General features: G+C 44.0%; 1 protein-coding gene across 21 annotated transcripts in view; it reads left to right on the top strand.

Annotated features, from left to right (window-relative positions):
- The window catches only part of SCMH1 (Scm polycomb group protein homolog 1), a 113,307-nt gene that overhangs the window by 15,916 nt on the left and 77,998 nt on the right, over nucleotides 1–19,393 (top strand). For 10 of the 21 annotated variants that reach the window (XM_043506215.1, XM_038377333.2, XM_038377346.2 and 7 more), the window contains 3 exons: nucleotides 7,453–7,536; nucleotides 10,769–10,837; nucleotides 18,686–18,756. In XM_043506215.1, the coding sequence (XP_043362150.1) occupies nucleotides 7,512–7,536; nucleotides 10,769–10,837; nucleotides 18,686–18,756 (165 nt within the window). In that variant the 5' untranslated portion in view covers nucleotides 7,453–7,511. Of the gene's footprint in view, nucleotides 1–7,452; nucleotides 7,537–7,755; nucleotides 7,922–10,768; nucleotides 10,838–18,685; nucleotides 18,757–19,393 lie in introns of all 21 variants that reach the window. The other 11 variants (XM_043506218.1, XM_038377339.2, XM_038377347.2 and 8 more) reach the window with 2 other exon arrangements.

Genomic DNA, 19,393 nt, shown 5'->3' on the forward strand with positions numbered 1-19,393 from the left:
GCTCTTTTTAATGCTATATTATTTATTTTATTATTAGCTCAGCTAATTTGGTTTTTAGTTCTTTCTAAATTCCAATATAAATCATCTGGCTATGGAGATCTACTGGAATTTAATTTGTCTAACTGTGCCATCACCTCTCTTTGGATACCTCTGTCACTGACAGTGCCTCCTTATCTGTGCAGAGTAACCCCAAGGAAGCTACTTCCCTCTTATCCTGTGGTGAACACTAGTGCAAAGATATAATTTAGCTTCTTTGTTTTCTTATCCTCTTCGATTGCCTCCTTTATATGTTGGTGGTACAGCTGACACACTCTCCCCAGGGCACACTGCTTCTGAAGTTCTTGAAGAATTCCTCATCTATTTTAGAGCCAGATTCTTCCATCAGTTACTGGCACACAGCTTTTGTTGTTTGTTCTTCAAATATCCTCCTAGCCTTCAGTCCCTTATACCATGTTGTGCATATGGCGGCATGCATTCGTACACCATTCTTCTCTTTGCTGTTCCTCCTCGCCTCCTTTACCTTTCTGCACTACAATTCATTCACCAAATCTGGAGGAGGCGGTGAAGGAGGCATTTCTAGAACAAGTAACAGAAATAGCCAAAACACATGATCTGGTAGTAATGGGGGACTTTAACTACCCAGGCATCTGTTGAAAAAAGTAATACAGCAAAAGAGAAAATGTACAGTAAGTTCTTGGAATGTGTTTGGGACAACTTCTTGTTTCAGAAAGTAGAGGAAGTAACCTGAGGGCAGCCGTTTTTAACTTGATTATGACTAATAGAGAGGAACTGGTTGTGAATCTGAATGTGGAAGGCAACTTGGTTGAAAGTGTTCATGAAATGACAGATTTCATGATTCTAAGGAAAAGAAGGAGTTGGAGCAGCATAATAAGGACAATGGACTTCAAAAAGGCAGACTTTTTTAAAAAAAAAAAAAACTCGGAAATGTGCAGTGCAAGGTCCCATGGGAAAAATATCTAAGGGAAAAAATGAATTCAGAAAAGCTACTGGTTTCTCAAAGAAACAATGTTAAAGGCACAACAGAAAATCATGTGGTCACAAAGGAAAGATAGGAAGCTAATATGGGCTGCACCAGGAGCACTTTAATGACCTGAAAATTAGAAAGGAATCCTACAGAAAGTGGAAACATGGATACATTGCTAAGGTTTGAGTTCAAAAGAATAGCACGAGAATACAGGGACAAAATCAGGAAGGCTAAGGCACAAAATGAGTTATAACTAGCAAGGGACGTAAAAGCCAATCAGAAGGTATTGTGTAAATACCTAAGGATCAACATAAAGATGAAGGAAAGTGTAGATCCTCTGCTTAGTGTGGAAGGAGAGCTAGTAATAGATGACACCAATAAGGCTGAGGTGTTTAATGTCTGTGTTGCTTCAGTCTTCACTAAAAAGGTTAATTGTGAACAGCTGTTTAACAAATTTAATATTAACAATAAGGGGGAAGGAACACAAGCCAGAATAGTGAAAGAGCAGGTTAAGGAGTGTTTAGATGAGTTAGCTGTATTTTCAAGTCAGGAAGTCCTGATGAAATTCACCCTAGAGTACTTGAGCTCGCTGAAGCAATCTCAGAACTGTTAGTGATTATCTTCAAGAACTCGTGGAGAATGGGTGAAGTCCCAGCGAACTAGAGAAGGGCAAACATAGTATCTGTCTTTAGAAAGGGGAACAAAGACGACCCGGGAAATTATAGACCAGTCAGCCTAACTTTGATATCTGTAAAGATACTGGAACAGATTATTAAACAATCAAGTTGTAAGCATCTAGAGGATAACAGGGTGATAAGGAGTAGTCAAGAACAAATCATGCCAAACTAACTGAATTTCCTTCTTTGATAGGGTTACTGGAGAGGGGGTCGTTAGATGTCATGTATTGTGCATTTAGTACGGCTTTTGACAGAGTTCCATACTAGGGATATGTGCTCTAGATCGGGGTGGCCAACCTGGGGCTCTGGAGTCACACGTGGCTCTCCAGAAGTTAATATGTGTCTCCTTGTATAGGCACCGACTCCGGGGCTGGAGCTACAGTTGCCAACTTTCCAATGTGCCGGGGGTGCTCACTGCTCAACCCCTGGCTCTGCCACAGGCCCTGCCCCATCTCCACCCCTTCCCACCCCATCCCTTGAGCCTGTCATGATCTCGCTCTCCCTCCCCCACTCCTCCCAGAGACTCCTGCACGCCACAAAACAGCTGATTGGGAGGTGCGGGGAGGGAGGGGGAAGCGCTGATCGGTGGGGCTGCCAGTGGGTGGGAGGTGCTGGGAGCAGGGGTGGTGGGAGCTGAAGGGGGGCTGCTGACTTATTACTGTGGCTCTTTGGCAATATACATTGGTAAATTGTGGCTCCTTCTCAGACTCAGTTTGGCTACCCCTGCTCTAGATGAAATTACTATAAGGTAGATACAAAGCTGGTTGAAAACTCAGTAACTCAAAGAGTAGTTATCCATGGTTTGCTGTCAAAGTGGGAAGATGTATTTAGTGGGGTCCTGGGTCTGGTGGTATTCAGTATTTTCATTAGTGACTTGGGTAACAAAGTGGCAAGTGTGCTTTTAAAATGTGTGGATGACACCAAGGTGGGAGAGCTTGCTAGCACTTTGGAGGATAGGATTAGAATTCAAAATTATAGACCAGTTCTCCAGTTTACCAAGGTAATCAACCAGATGAAATTCAATAAAGACAAATGCAGAGTATTGTACTTTAGAAAGGAAAAATCAAGTGCACAACTACAAAATGGGGAATAACTGGCTAGGCAGTAATACTGTGGAAAAGGATCTCAGAATTATAGTGGATTGCAAATTGAATAGGAGTCAACAATATGCAAAAATATCTAATATTCTTAGTATATTGCAGGAATATTTTATGTAAGATATGGGAGGTAATTGTCTTGCTCGCTTGGCACTGGGGAGGCCTCAGCTGGAGTACTGTGTCAAATTCTGGGTACCATCCTATAGGAAAGATGTAGATAAATTGGAGAGAGTCCAGAGGAGAGCAACAAAACTGATACAAGGTTTAGAAAACTTCACCTGTGAGAAAAGGTGAAAAAACCTGGGCATGTTTAATCTTAAAAAAAGGAAAGTGAGGGGGGACCCAATAACAGCCTTCAAATACGTTTGGGGCTCTGTAACAGGGTTTGCTGGCTCTGGCGTTAAATCGGCATCCCAGTCATTCAAATTCCTACCTGTTTACGCTGATTGAGCTCTGATTGAAAGGCAGTGGTCAGATGAAGCCAGTAACTGAATGGGGGTACATCTCGGGCTAATTGGGTGGAAGTATCCCCAGCAGCTAGGCCTATATAAGCAGACAGAAAGGGAGTGTCAGAGGAAGAGTTGGGAGCTTGAAGGAAAGCAGAAGTAGGCAGGGCTGGCTGCTGTAGCTACTGCATCCTTCCTTAGAAGCAAATGGAGAAACTGGTGAGGTATTGTAAATATAAAATACAATAAAAAAGGGTAGTAGAGAAGGAGACCTGGAGTGGTTGTGGTTAGTGGTTAAGGGCTGATAGGACTCGGGGAATTACGCTATGACAGACTGTTATAAAGGGGATGGTGATCAACTGTTCTCCATGTCCACTGAAGGTAGGACAAGAAGTAATTGTCTTAATCTGCAGCAAGGGAGATTTAGGTTTGATTTTAGGAAAACCTTTCTAACTAAAAGGATAGTTAAGTTCTGGAATAGGCTTCTAAAGGAGGTTGTGGAATTCCCGTCATTAGAGATTTTCAAGAACTGGTTAGACAAACACCTGTCATGGATGGTTTAGATAAAGTTATCTTGCCTCAGTGTAGGGGATGGACTAGATGATTTCTTGAGGTTCCTTCCATCCCTATATTTCTATAAAGAAGGCTCACAGAATCAAACTAGGATATTTCAGGCTTGGAATTCCCTCTAGGTGCATCTCCAGCTTCCCGTTGTTACCACCAGTGAAGTGTAGACAAGGTTTGGCATTTCTATCACTGTGTCACCTAACCGTGCCAACACAGTGATTAAATTCCTGGTCTTGTCTCTACAGCTTCTGCTAAGTCTATTTATTGATGATAAATATGCACTGGGAATTACAGGCCCCAAAACTCCTAATGTACACAAATCCAACCTCATACCAGTTTGAGAAGGGCTAGGGTACTGACATTCCTACCGAGGTGCAGTCTCTATACTCTTCTCAGAGGCTTCCTTCTAAAAATTGGGCTCAAATAATAGGTGCCTGATAAATTTTAATCCCCTCTTGCAGGGAAAAGGAACATTCTCTTTCCTATTCCCCCCCATTCCCTGAGTTGCTATGGTAAAGTTGTGCCTCAGTTATGCTAACCTTCCCCCAGTCTCCATTTTTTCAGTTCTCTCCAGTGAATAGCTCTAGGATTTCCTTCTGTGGGTGAAACTGACTCGTTTGTTTTTGGTCAGTTTCTCGGCTGCTTATAGGGTTCTTAAAAGCAGCAATGAAATCCAGCTAGACTGGTCAGTTTTCACTTTGCTTCAGGTTTGGAATGCTCTGAGCAGTAACAGGGGCAAGGGAGCTGTGTGTGCAGACCTAGGAAGACTATTGGTTTATATTTTATTTGTCTGTAAAAGGTTATTTTTGCAACAGTAATGGCTGAAAGTTTTTTTTTATTTTTAAGGCAAAGTTGCAATAAAATGTTAACATGCTATATTATACATTACTTATTATGTATTAAGGATCAGGTTAATATTCAAAGAACCTGACTAAAGATTCTGGCTGAGGAGCCTTTTTAGACAAACCCTTGGATTCTGCTGAAGTTGATAGTACTTACCTGGGAAAGCCTCCTTCCTGGCTAGACAAGTGGATTTGTCAACCCTTGTTCATTTTCATATTAGACCTCTGGTTCCAATTTGGTTATTTATAGCCATGTCTGTGGTGCTTACCACTGGTATTTGAACACTTCACTGCATTAAATATCACATCAGTACCTGTGGAAGGCAGAGCTTTCTACATCTTCCTTCTGCTAGGCTGGTTTCTTACAGAGGTAGAGGCTGGTTGTTGATCGCTTTTACATCGAGAGTCTTGCACTCTGATTGCTTGGATGAAGATGGTGATTCTCTCTTCTATACTGGTTTTCCTTCTGTCTAATAAATGAAGGATTTTTATTTCCCTTGTGTAGCCGGCCTAGCATGTGGAACTGTGAGTGGCTCAGGGAAAGCTGCCATAGTGGCTTTGGATTTCAGACTTCTTCTGAATAATATGTATTTAGTTTCCAAAATCTTGCTCCTACGTTTCCCCGTGGTGTTGGTAATAACCAGGGGTCCTAGAAATCCTAGCCACGTAAAAATGGTGAATTTTCATTTTTGCAGAGAATGTTTAATTTTTACATGACGGGGGAGACAAGACATATACAGTAGAACCCTGTTTATCCCAGCCTTCATTGTCTGGCTCTCCGTATTAACTGAAGCACCAGCTGCCTTCAGGTGACCACCTGAGCCCCAGCTGTGCAGTCACTCCCTGACGGCTGGTGGTTCGGTTAATACGGAGAGCTGGATTATGGTGACTCAGATAAACGGGGGTCTACTGTATACCAATAAAACATTGTGTTCAACTGATACCTATATGTATTGTGGCTCGGGAAACTAAAGTTCAGCATTGCCAACTCTGTCCACATATCTATTCAGGGGATACCATCATAGGGCCTAATCACATCAGCCACACTATCAGAGGCTCGTTCACCTGCGCATCTACCAATATGATATATGCCATCATGTGCCAGCAATGCCCCTCTGCCATGTACATTGGTCAAACTGGACAGTCTCTACGTAAAAGAATAAATGGACACAAATCAGACGTCAAGAATTATAACATTCAAAAACCAGTTGGAGAACACTTCAATCTCGGTCACTCGATTATAGACCTAAAAGTTGCAATTCTTCAAAAACAGACTCCAATGAGAGACTGCTGAATTGGAGTTAATTTGCAAACTGGATATAATTAACTTGGGCTTGAATAGAGACTGGGAGTGGATGGGTCATTACACAAAATAAAACTATTTCCCCATGTTTATTTCTCCCCTCCCCTCCTCCACCCCCACCTCCCCCCGCTACTATTCCTCAGACGTTCTCATCAACTGCTGGAAATGGCCCACCTTGAGTATCGCTACAAAGGGTCCATCCTGTCCCCCCTGCTGGTAATAGCTCACCTTACCTGATCACTCTTGTAACACCCATTGTTTCATGTTCTCTGTGTATATAAATCTCCCCCCTGTATTTTCCACTGCATGCATCCGATGAAGTGAGCTGTAGCTCACGAAAGCTTATGCTCAAATAAATGTGTTAGTCTCTAAGGTGCCACAAGTCCTCCTTTTCTTTTTGCGAATACAGACTAACACGGCTGCTACTCTGAAACCTTTCTTTTATTGATATTCATGTTGATTTTGGAGATTGTTTAAGGTTGCAAACACCGGAGAAGAAAGTTTTAATTTAAAAAATCATCCATTAGAATAAAATCTTGTCCTACGTTTGGTAAAAGTCTGTTCTACAAAATCAAAATTTTATAGCTAAATTGGACCTGACAGTGTCTCTTTAAACAGAAATCTAGCATTGCAGCCTGTGATGTGATTTCCTTTTGCAGAGAGATTCCAATTTTGGAATTGCCCATACAGTTAAATGAGGGAATTTGTATTGACATGCTTGCATCTTTCATTTAGTTTAGTGTCAGTACATGCTTTTGCTAGCTTTCCTGAGTCTGTCACTGTGGACTTGTGTAGGTCTTAGCCACTTATTTTAGGAATTTTCAATCGGGGTTTAGGCAGTATGGTACAAGTGAAACTGGCCTTCAGACCTCCTGTGACCTGGCTAAGAAGGGAAGCGTGACCTTTCACCTAAATATCTGGAGTAAATTTCCAGCTGGCTTTGATGATCAATAATTTTTTTCTTATGACAAAAATACAAATCCCTTTACTTACTTACTAGCTAGCCCTCCTTAAATTGGGAAGCAAACACAGATCAGCAGCTAGGACTTGCATTGCAGCAATACCAGAAAAATATTTCCTGCCTCCATGTCCAATTCCTCTTCCTAATTGCACAGAATTGCCATGTGCAATTCAAACTGCAGTTTCCATGCTGGAGATTGTTACTCTCATTGCCAGGTTAATATTACATTTCCATGTGTTTCTTTAATAAATGTCCTCTCTCTCTCTCTCTCTCTCTCTCTCTCTCTCTCTCTCAGTTAGAGAGCAAGAACAACCCCCCACCGGGGACCTGTACAGTGAGCACAGAGATTTGCATACGCTGCTGCTATAAATTTAAAGTTGCTCACTTATTGGAGAAAGAACCTTCTGGTTTCAGAAGGTTTGACGTGTATTGTCCACATTAGCAATAAGAGATTTTCTAAGCAGCCTGGGATGAAAGGATACTTATTTTTCTCCACTGCATATTTATTTAATATTGCAGACACTTGTATGGTGCAGAGCTGAGAATTTTATCATGTTTGTTTCTTTTGTCCTAGACATCTTCAGGTAGCTAAAGCCAAGCTAGTTCCAGCTAAGGACGGCAGCAAGCGGTATAATGCGGAAGCCAGGCCCTCAGAAAGGTAAGTGGTAATGCTTGGTCTAGGCGAAAGCCCTTTGATTAGTTGGGTATAAACTAATGAATCAATTGTAGATCATTAGAGAGTTGGTATGAAGGTGGAGAGGAAGCTCTGGGACCTGTGTCCTGCTCTGGGGCAAAGCCCGAAGGGAGTGGAGTAGGTCTCCCTTGGACAGTAGTCCAGATGGGTAGAAGTTAAAGAAAAATCTCTGTTGTCATTTAGTCCATCCCTGTGCCAGTGCAATCTGCTCACAAGAGATGCAAAGCTGAACTGCTGTGGAGACCTCTCAGTCCCAGTGATGCTGCGGGGTGCCGCCAGGTCAGGGCAGAGATCACTGGGGGAATAGCATGGGGGAGCTCACCCTGCAGCTATCTGCACTGCTTCATAGGTAAGACTTCAGTTCCCATTGCTGCAGAGTCCCTTTACCATCTTGTACACAATAATAACTGTCACAGACCTTTTAAGGAACCACTTAGGCTGGCTTGGGTGGCAAGACCATTTGACGGGAGCTTTTGCTATCGTCGTAGCACCCCTGCAGCATCTGGGGCATCATGTCAGGCAGCGATATTCCACTGTGAAGCCTGGTCCATGCACCATCTGCTAGTGCTCCCAGCATGATCTGAGCTGGTGCTTTCTGTTAGAAGCCCTTCTAATGAGGCATGAAACTGAAGACCAGCCTACCTTGTGGAGATCAAATATATCATAGGAACTTACCTCTAGTTGCTTTCATCCCATTACAAGGTATTGCAACTGCAGACACAAGGAGCACTGTGTAGTTACAAGCAAGCTGCCTGTGTGCTGTATGCCTAAACAGAAGGATAAACCCAAGCAGTCTGTTTGCATCTTAGCAGTTAAGGGCTTTTGTTCTCTAAAGAAATATTGATTTCCTTTAGTGTTGTTCCATACATGTGCATTTCACTGGAGTGATCTCATCACGCTTTCTACAAAGGATGGGGGAGGGGAGAATAGTAAAGAGTGAAGCATCCACTGCAGTTTTGTTGACATCTGCTACATGCACACGTTTATTGCGGTAGATTTCCATGCTTGATTTCTTCCCCCTTCCCTTTATTTTTTTTATGTCTCCTTTGCTTCTCCAGAGGTTTATCTTGCAGGAGCATTATTTTCTTTCTAGAACCACTTGTCCTTTAATGAAGTGAAAGTAAATGAAGGAAAACAGGGAGCACATGCTGGGAGGCAGCTGGAAGGCCTGGAAATAAGAGGCAGGTTGATTAGTCATCAATGTGGCCTCTCACACTGCTTGTCATCTTTTTGCCGCGTGGAGCAGGAGGCTAGCTAGTGTTGCTGTTGTGACCTCTGTGTTGTGAATGCAGTGCCATATGTTCCAGAATCAGTCCATGTGCTGGATACAAACAGGTTCCTGTCCTATTTACCTGGTTTTCTATAATTCACTGAACTTTTTTAGCTAAAGTAATTTGCACAGCGGAGCCCCTGTGTTCCTGGAGTTTCCTTCCCCTTTTGTTGGTTTTGTGTGCTGCTAATGAAGGATTTTGCATTAAAAAAATTAACTGCAGAAATGTGACTTATCCTGCAGCGAACTCAATAAAGTAATCCAGAATGCCCGAAGTAGTGAGCATTTGAGCAGAAGTATGGTATGGGAGGGCACAATCCTGCAATGCTGGGGGTGGGGGCATTAAGTGCCCCCATAGATATTCTCCATCTCTGTCTTCTGAGCTTTGTCTGATCCATCCTTGCATTGCTCAGGAGGTGTTAGAACATCTCCCTCCATGTGAAATATCGGTTGTTAGTCTGCCTGGAAACACAGATTGCCCAAAGCCACATTCTGATTGGCCAGCTGGGCTCGTTTTTGATGGTCAGAGTTATGCACCAAGTCCAGTCATTCACATGTGGGGTGTCCTCACTATTACATTGACTGTATGTGACAGCAAAAGGAGGTGCTTTGGAAGGTGTGGGGAAAATAAGGAGCTGAAGGAGAATATGGCTGTTTTAACCTGGCCTCTCCCCTAGGTGGGCCAACTGTCCTTTCAGCAGTAGTTTGTGGCTCTTTCAGGTTCTCGTTGAGAGCTTTTTAAATCCATTTCCCTACATCTTTTTCTTGTATCCTTTCACTAAAAACTTCTTTTCATGGTGGAAGAGTATATTTCATAGAGCGCCACAAAATTGCTTCTTAAAACAGCATCAGAATAGCTTAAAATAGCTTTAAAAATGCAATGTAAAATAAATGAGCTAGACTGTAATAGCAGTAAGGCATGCTGGGGTGTGCATTAGTCAGTTACCAGTGCATGGTGCAGCCTCGTTTGATAAGCAGCTCACCCAAACCGGGACTAGTAGCCTATTAATGCGTGGTCTGTCGGGCTTCCTTGTGTGGAGTTGTCTGTTTTGTTGCTTATCACGCTTTGGGACGGGTCTTTAGAATCCCTCCATTTTTATGCCACTTCACAGTCTGTGGCCACCATCTTTGTGACACCCTGTGGAGCCATTTCTTGAGCAGCCCGTGGGATGCTATCAAGCTGAATTTGGCTCTCTGTGCAGGAGTTGAACAATACTCAGTGTTTCAGGCCCTGATGACCTGGGCGGTGAGCACCCCATATTGGAGCTCAGACTCCTGATATTTTATGTATGATCCTTCAGGACTTCGGAGGAAACCCATTGATGTCCAAGCCCCTAGATCACCAGGAGAAGGGCTAGGTGGATGATGGGGAAGGGAATAGCTGCACTGACCTTTATTTGGAAATGGGGATCTGATCCAGGCTTCCCCCTCCCATAAAACAGCACAGGGGGAGGCAGCTCCCTTTCACTTTCATTTCCCCCCTCTCAGGGTCTGTCCTTGAAGCCCATCAGCCTTTAGCCTCATTTCAAATGTTAAAAACTAGAAAGTGAAAAGGTTTGTTCCTTGCCTCTTGGCTCATCATTAACGATGAATATTAGCACGTGAGAGTTGGTAGAGATTGAGACCCAGTAGACACCTGAGGACGAATTTTCCTTCTCTTGAACTCAGTGGGATGAGGCTGATGTAAACTGAAATGGGGGCTTGGTAAATTCTGCAGTGGATGTTGATGGGGAGAGAGTGAGTCAAACAGTGGGATCTTTCCTCTTGTCTGGGGTCATTTCTTCCCTGGGAGATACAAAGCGCCTGTGAGTCAGAGGAAACCAAGGCAGTGTCCAGTGAGTAGCTGCTTGACCACCTCATGCTGAAGAGTAGAACTGAATTAGGTGGGCTTCCTCATTCACATGAATGCTTTGTTTCTTGTCTTAGCCATAGACTGGAAAGATGGTAGAAAGCACAAGTATGGCCGCCCATCAGAGTCTCCTTCCCAGTACCAAGGTAAGAAGGTGCTTCTCAGCTCCCTTCTGGTTTCTCTCCTTGAGGTCATTGAATTGCTGAGGACAGAAACTCACCACACAGGCTGGAAAACTGATGCAAACTGCATTTAAGGGGCCTTGCCCATAGCAGGAGTATGTAGAAATGACTGTTTGCACGAGGGTACATGTTCTCTGGCACTATAGGTGAACTGTTTCTTTCACGTTCATGTGAAATGGTTAATCTAGGCCCAGTCCTGTGTGTGCGATTGTGACGGTATCCAAACACCAAATACTACACTTCCCCATTTTTCCAGCAGCAGGATGTTGGTGTCCACCCCAGTAGACTGGAGCCCCTTGCGAGTCAGCACAGCTGGCAGTCTCTTAGGAGCTGAGGGCAAGGTCTAGAGTTCTCAGCATGAGAGTTAATCACTCCTTTCCTCCCTTAGAGACCATGGTCTATCCAGTTCATTGGCAGGGCAGGTTGTGGTAGTGTGCAGAGCATCTGCAGATTAAGTTTATAAAACTGACAGTTCCTGCTGTCTTTCAGAAGAGACGTCTGGATGAGTTCTGACTGCTTGGAGCAGTGTAATTTATGACAAGGCCCCACTTTTTACCTAGCTTTATAATCTCGGTGTGTTAGTAAGGTTTAATTTACAAAAAGAAAAGGAGTACTTATGGCACCTTAGAGACTAACAAATTTATTTGAGCATGAGCTTTCGTGAGCTACAGCTCACTTCATCGGATGCATTAGTCAGACTGAATGCATGACTGAATGCATCTGATAAAGTGAGCTGTAGCTCACGAAACCTTATGCTCAAATAAATTTGTTAGTCTCTGAGGTGCCACAAGTACTCCTTTTCTTTTTGCAAATACAGACTAACATGGCTGCTACTCTGAAACCCGTTTAATTTACAGATTCCCCACTAAACGCATCTACTGAGCCATAAGAAATTAACAAAGCATTCCCAAAGCGAATAGTTCCTAACATAGAACACTGCATGCCGTTGTGTAGGGCGTTCTTATGTTTCTTAGAGCCATTAAACTAGCTCCCTGCTGTGCATGGGGGCTCTGGGTTTTAGGGAAGTGTTGGGTCTCTGGGTTTCATTGGGCCCTGAGATATATCCTAGGGGGCAACTCTGGGGATTCTCATCTGTGTCTCAGGACTATGCCTGAAGGCATGAGCATTATCCACCATCACAGGGCGCCATCATGTCTTGGAGAATCCTGCATATGCCCCTCCTAGTAGTCTGTAGGGCCTCCTTCATGATCTCCGTTTTGCTGGGTGCTGCATTATTCCAGGGTGTGGGGAGGGTATATTTTTTTCAGGGACGAGATTGATTTGAAATGGTGCCTCTCCCTGAAATTTGATAACGTGATGGGTTTGCTATCCTTTATCATTCTCCATCCCATGCTGAAAGTCTCTGAGCTCCCAGCCAGGGTGAGGAATTGCTAAAGAGATGCACTGTGCTCAGGATCAGTTAATTGTCTATAAACTGAACAAGTACTTGTGTAACAATAGGAATCCCCTCACTGCAGCAAATGCTCACCTGCATATCGCAAAGCTGCACACAAGGCCTCCATGTTTGGCTGCTTTCTGGGTGACAAGTTGTGACAAAATGGGAATTTTTCATAATATTTTGTATGACTACTGTGTGCCTCAGTTTCTCCTGTATGCCACATGGTTAACTAGGTGGGTGGGAAAAGGCTGTTTGCTCATTGCAGACACCTAGAGATCCAGGTGTGACTGTTGCCTAGCTGTCTGGGCACTGGGCCCAGACAATAGTCCAGTCAATTGGTACCTAGCAACTAACGATTGGGGGAGCCCAACCTCTGCAGAAAGCCAGCCAGTTTTGACCAGCTGGAGAGCAAAGAGCAGGGTGACCATTTTTGTCTGGGAAACCAGAACAAAGGACAGAGGAGGGCCCTTGTGGGGGGGGTCATTACATGTGGGCTGCTGGAAGCAGGGCTCACTCTTCTGGACTGAGACTAAAAGGGCACGAAGAGAGCTCTGGGCTCCAAACTGACCCAGATGGACCAGGCTGTAACTTTCTGTTCTTTGTGATAACCAAGGACTTTCTATGCTGTGTTCCAAACATCTAGTAAACCTTCTGCTTTTACAGTGCTGGCTCAGAGTCAAGAGTTGGGATGTGCATTGCTCTTTTTGGGTGGATAAGTCTTCTCACGTGCCCAATTCAGATGGACTCGCTGAGGGAAGCTTATAGTGTGTAGCAGGGGTGTTGAAGGCTCCGAGGCTTGGTCTCAGGAGACGGTAAAGCCAAGGGACATATCCCAGTGCGAGTATGACCCCAAGGGGGTTAACACACTGAAGGTGTTCCTCCCAGGGACTCTTCCACAGCTGTGTGAGAGCACCAGATTCATGGATCTGTGACACAGGGGTCCTAAACACAATGTGAAAATGGTTCCTGGCGAAGTTAAAAGTGGACCAAGGCACCTCTTAGGACAAGGGAGTGGCAGCATATACTGTTCTAAACCCATTAATCCTGAGTAAATTCTTATTCTATATGTGGCAGGGCAGGAAAGTGGAGTGCATTAGGAGTTCCACTGGTATTTGTGGTGAATGTGAAACCTAGATGAACAGCTCTGTGATAGCGAGAACCCATGGAAAGTACAGTCAAGTAGGATCTGCAGGAATTCTGCTGTCATCAAAGAATGAGAGTCTGGCTGCTTGGGAGGGTGAATTCTTGCATTTTGGAAAGCCACTAATGTGATTGGAATTGCGAGCAGAGAAGACACTGGCATTGTCATTTTTCTGTACTGAATCTGGACAGACTGTCCTGCTTTCATATGCTGCCCTGATACTATTTAGCAGGCTCACGTATGGACTGCAGACTTTAATGGGACGCCTTGACCTGGGTAGGGCAAACTCTCCTTGCACAGATGAGACACGAAATGCACATGCATCGTGTTCAATAGGATTGATGACCCCTTGAGGACTGAAATGCTAATGGAGCCCAAACCAGATTTCATTTAAACACACAAACAAAAACTCCAGCCTCATTCAAATTCCAGGCAAAAGAGTTGCATTAAGTACAACATATGGTTGTGAATTTAAACCAATGCAAGTCAGGGAGTTAAGACTTTGGTCACAAGTCCCGTAGCTTGACCTCTTGTGCACGTGGAGTGTTTTTCTCTAGTAAGTGGTTTTTAAAGTGGGTTAGGGCCCAATTCTGCCACTTTTACTCACGCTGATTAATACCTTCATTAAGGATACTCATGGAGCAAGGCACTGCCTAGAGCGAGGAAGAGTGACAGCTTGGGCTCTTAATCAATATGTTCATGCTAGTCAAGTTACCTGGGGTGATGTAGCTTTGAACTTCTTGGCTCTTGTTTGTTTAAGGCCCAGCTGTAACTCTCTGTATTATGGCATGTTCCTCGCTGAATTTCCTGATTTTGTTATGTTATAAGTATATTGGTTTATTTGACTCTGCTGAACAAATCAATATATGATCATTCAGGTTCATGTAAGAGTGGTGCTCCCTGCATATTGGCCAAAATTTGTGATTTGCAGGAGGAATGAAAGGAGCAGCAGAATCTGGGGTGCGGGGATGGGACGGAACGGGGGGGTGTCTGACAAGAAGTGAATTTAGTGCTAGTGAAAGATGCCAGACAGTGCTAGAGACCAAACTCTTTTCCCATAGAGCAGGCATCAGCAAGGCATGCTTTCCTCCCTCTGCTCTGTCCGCATTCTTCACCGCTGTCCGCTTTTAGGGGTGAGAGAGAGTTCGGTCTTCATGGTCCATTCAGTCCTCGGCACCTCTGCTGAGTCAGCCAGCAAGGGGGTCAGTTAGCGCCAGTTGAGATGCTAGTTTATGTGACATGAAGAGCTCGCTAAGAACTGGACTACAGCCACAAACTCAAGCCACTGAACAGCCATTCAGCATATTTTTTTCTGCGGAAAAGGACCTAGGGGTGACAGTGGACGAGAAGCTGGATATGAGTCAGCAGTGTGCCCTTGTTGCCAAGAAGGCCAATGGCATTTTGGGATGTATAAGTAGGGGCATAGCGAGCAGATCGAGGGACGTGATCGTTCCCCTCTATTCGACACTGGTGAGGCCTCATCTGGAGTACTGTGTCCAGTTTTGGGCCCCACACTACAGGAAGGATGTGGATAAATTGGAAAGAGTACAACGAAGGGCAACGAAAATGATTAGGGGTCTAGAGCACATGACTTATGAGGAGAGGCTGAGGGAGCTGGGATTGTTTAGTCTGCAGAAGAGAAGAATGAGGGGGGATTTGATAGCTGCTTTCAACTACCTGAAAGGGGGTTTCAAAGAGGATGGCTCTAGACTGTTCTCAATGGTAGCAGATGACAGAACGAGGAGTAATGGTCTCAAGTTGCAATGGGGGAGGTTTAGATTGGATATTAGGAAAAACTTTTTCACTAAGAGGGTGGTGAAATACTGGAATGCGTTACCTAGGGAGGTGGTAGAATCTCCTTCCTTAGAGGTTTTTAAGGTCAGGCTTGACAAAGCCCTGGCTGGGATGATTTAACTGGGACTTGGTCCTGCTTTGAGCAGGGGGTTGGACTAGATGACCTTCTGGGGTCCCTTCCAACCCTGATATTCTATGATTCTATATAATGTTTGGTTGCTACCGGCTTGGGCTCTAGAGGCAGAATGATTCATATCCCATCCGAATAGTAACAGAATACTGAAAACAGACTGTTTGGCCTGTGTTATATGGGAGGTCGAACTAGATGATTACAGTGGTCCCTTCTGGTATTATAATCTGTGAAAGTACCATTGCTTTAAGGTGGCATCAAAAGGTGGCTTGGCATCTGGCTCCTGTGCTCTCTTTAGAGTGTGCACCAGGGGTGCTAGGCTCCAGTGCAGACAGAGTTGGAATTGAATGTGCAAGTTAATAATCATGTTTGGATCAATCTGGGGAGGGACCAGAGAAGCCAAGGTTAAGATGACCAAGCCTAATGTATCTATATTAAATTGTTTGCTCTCTTTCCCAGTGCAGAGCTCCAAATATGTTCTCTACTCCCTGGCCAAAAAATTTTTTGGATATATCCTGCCCAGTTCTGCATCACTGACTGCTTTCTTCCCTTCCTTGACAAAACTCTTGTGTCAGTCCACTTGGAATCTGTAAAATGGGGTAATTTTCCCACCTTTGTAAAGCGCTTTGAGATCTCTGGATGAAAAGCATTATACAAAGGGCTAAGAATTTTTATCACTTCTGCTACTAATACATTGCATTTGTGTAGAATGCACAAGGTTAAGTTACCCAAAGTTATCTGTGCCATTCACTGTCTACAAGGGAGTGATTTTTAAAAAAAAATGTCCTGTAATTAAACGTGTGCATATGTATATAAAGGAATTACCAATACAAGATTGTGGGGCCCTAAATTTGCCACATTTGTTCTTATTTTTTTTAAAAAGTCAGTTTTCATTAAACAGAGAAATCTTCTATCCTCCCTTTTTTGCTTCAATTCTTTAAAAATAAATTGTTACCAAAAAAACCCATGAGAACAGTGAGTCTGTTTCACTGCTGTGTGTCTGCTGACATTATAGTGCAAAGGCAGCAAACAGCACTAGAGTTTAAGCTTACATAAGTTTCCATCCTAACACTCTGTTTTCAGTGGCACGCAGCTTTCTTAAATATTCACTGTTCAGTCTGGAATCTTCTAGGTTTGGTCTCTGCCAAAAGGTGGATTGATTTAGAAAGTTCGAGCAGAAAGGCTTTGCCTGGTGTTGCATAAGAGGAGAGAGGAGGCAAATAAATCCACTTCTCCCATAGTGCAAAAAAGAAAAGCTTTTGTGGGTAAAAATCTTAAAAGCACCTCAGCCTCTTTTCAAAAGTGATTTAGGCATCTAGTGTCTATGCAGGTTGGTTTAAACCTGGCTTATACTCGTTTAGCTTGTAAGACATGTAAGAATGTCCATTCACAAAGTTGCACTGGCTTCACTAAACCAGTTTAAAATTACAGCTTTAGTTAAACTGAGACAACTTTTGTGTGTAAACAAACCCTCAGTTTGTTTTGCAGTTAAGCCTTTCATCTTCTGGATTGCAGCTATGGGACGCCATGCTGTTTTGAAGAGACAATGAATGCTGGCTAACTGCTTAAAATACATATCTTAGAGAAAGGAGCACCCTACATTAACAATCTGTCAACAGAAATATATTGGGTCATTATAGCAATGAAACAAGTTTAAATACAGTGTAAAAGAATGAAAAAATGTGTGCGCTACTAGTGTGCATGTAAGATTGTAGACAAATGGTGTTTCTAATGTAGTATTTGAGAGATTATGTCCTTACAGGTTCTGCATTATTCTTCCTGCATATACACATGGGGCAGAGTGAAGGTTGTGTGTATAACCTTAACTTTTGTATTTCCAGACCTTCAAGTGCTTAACCACCCCACCTTATATTTTCTCCTTAATAAAGCTTTTATATCAAATAATAAGCAGATTAAAAACCTGATGTGTACAATGGGAACTGTAACTGACTCTGTAATTGTTCTGCTGCCACTGGTGCTCTTGTGATGATTTGAAAATAGAGGTCTCTTGGGTGCTGTGTGTGTGAATAGAAGCAAATGTCATGCAGGCTCTTGTAAAAGATCCTTTCTTATCTGCTTACTCTAAGTGGCAGGAGTCTTGATCTGCTTCGGCCACTTCAGTAAATTCCTCATTTAGTAAGTCTTCCTGGGTAGCTTAACGCTTTCCCTGGCCATGCATGTACATTTGAAGAGCAGCACAGACAGTGATAAAATGTGCTCAGCCCTTCCCCTAGTGGTTGTTTCCAGATGAAGGAGCCTTTGCATTGAATAAGATTGCCTCTGTAAATCCCTGCCTGGAGGGTATGTCTGGGCTGCAATTAGACACTCACTTAGCCTGTGTCTATGCTGCAACTTTCAGCACTAAAACTTTAAGTCGTTCAAGTATGTGAAAAAACACCCCTCCACCCCGAGCGGCAAAAGTTTTAGTACTGAAAAGCACCAGTGTAGACAGTGCTGTATCGCTGGGAGCTGCACTCCGGATGATAAAGCGTGTTTACACTGCCCATGTTACCGCACTGTAACATGGGCAGTGTAAACACACCCTTAGACACTCACAGCTGGCCCTTGCCAGCTGACTCAGGCTCGTGGGGCTCCGGGCTAAGGGGCTGTTTAACTGCTGTATAGACATGCGGGCTGCAGTCCTACCTTGCAGGGTCCGAGACCCTGGGCTCCAGCTCAAGCCCGAACATCAGCAGTGCAGTTAAACAGCCCCTTAGACCAAGCTCCATGAGCCTGAGTCAGCTGGCATGGGCCAGCTGCAGGTTTTTAATTGCAGTGTAGACAGACCCTAAGCTGTGAACTAACTGTTCAGGACAGGTGATTTATTGCTGACCAGTCCACTAATCAGCTATTACAAACTGTATGATTTCTGCCCAAATCTGTTTGGTTTCTTAAGAGGAAAAAGAGCCCCAGCTAACGCAGCAGCCATAAAGTCAATAGAGTATAAAGCTTTGCTGTTGACTTTGGGGTGATTGAGCTCTCATCCTTCAGTGACTTGTTCTTAACTCCAAGACTGAGCAGCGTGTTAAATGTATGGCCTGAAGGAGCAATTCGCTGGGAGACTCTGCTTTCTCCTCTGGCAGCTTACATCATCATGCAGCCTATGGGTTTGTGAGATCGGTGAGAAAAGCAGCTTGTACCCAATGCAGTGCTACCATCTCCCCCTCTCCAGCCTGGAAATCCAGGACTTTGGTGGTGCAGAGGACAGGTCAATATAAGCCAGTTCTTCTCGTCTCTTGGATAGAGATCTGGTGATAATGGTGTAAGGAGTCCTGGGTGGCTGCTTTCCTGAGTGTTTTGCTGTTTTCTAGGGTCCCATTTTAACCCCCTTTTCTCCCCTCTTTGCAGGTCACTTCACCTGGGATAAATACCTGAAAGAAACGTGTGCCATCCCAGCTCCTGCCCATTGCTTCAAGCAGGTAATTTGTTGGGTGGCATCTTGGGTGCAGAGGGCGAGGGTCTTTTTGTGATCGTAGAACTCCGATTCAGGACAAGCCTTAGAATAGGCTCTGGCCCTTTAATCCAAGAGGAAGGAGCAGTAGGGAAAGCAGGCTCTTGGCAGGACTGTGTGTGGTTAAGCAAAGATAAGAGATACATTTATACAAGCCATGAATGTTATAGAATAACCCAGGGGACTTAACTCTCAGATGTGCATGGGTGGGAACATCAAAGCTCTGTGTCTCTGCTGAGCTCAGGTGCTGGAGGGAAGTGTATATAAGCTAGATCATTGCTTAGTGTAGTTACGATTTAAATTTCACTGAATGCAGGCCAGTAAAGGGAGTGTTTTGCACAGTTTCCCTTCTGCAAAATGCCCTGGATCTCGGTGAGCTGTTTCACTTTCTCCTGGGGTGTAGTATCCAATATCTGGCTATGTTGCCTGGCTATGCAGGCTGCCAAAATCATCAGTCAGGTTGATGTGAGGGCCCAGGACTGAACTAGCAGGGGTGAGGTGGGTCAGGATTGAGGGGCATCAGCAGAACTGTGTGTGGAGTTCCAAGGTTAGCCTGTGCTACAGCTGGTGCTTGGAGCTCCTCACTTACCCGCTCAAAATGTATT

This window comes from Dermochelys coriacea, chromosome 19 (assembly GCF_009764565.3).
Source record: "Dermochelys coriacea isolate rDerCor1 chromosome 19, rDerCor1.pri.v4, whole genome shotgun sequence".
NCBI classification, from domain to species: domain Eukaryota; kingdom Metazoa; phylum Chordata; order Testudines; family Dermochelyidae; genus Dermochelys; species Dermochelys coriacea.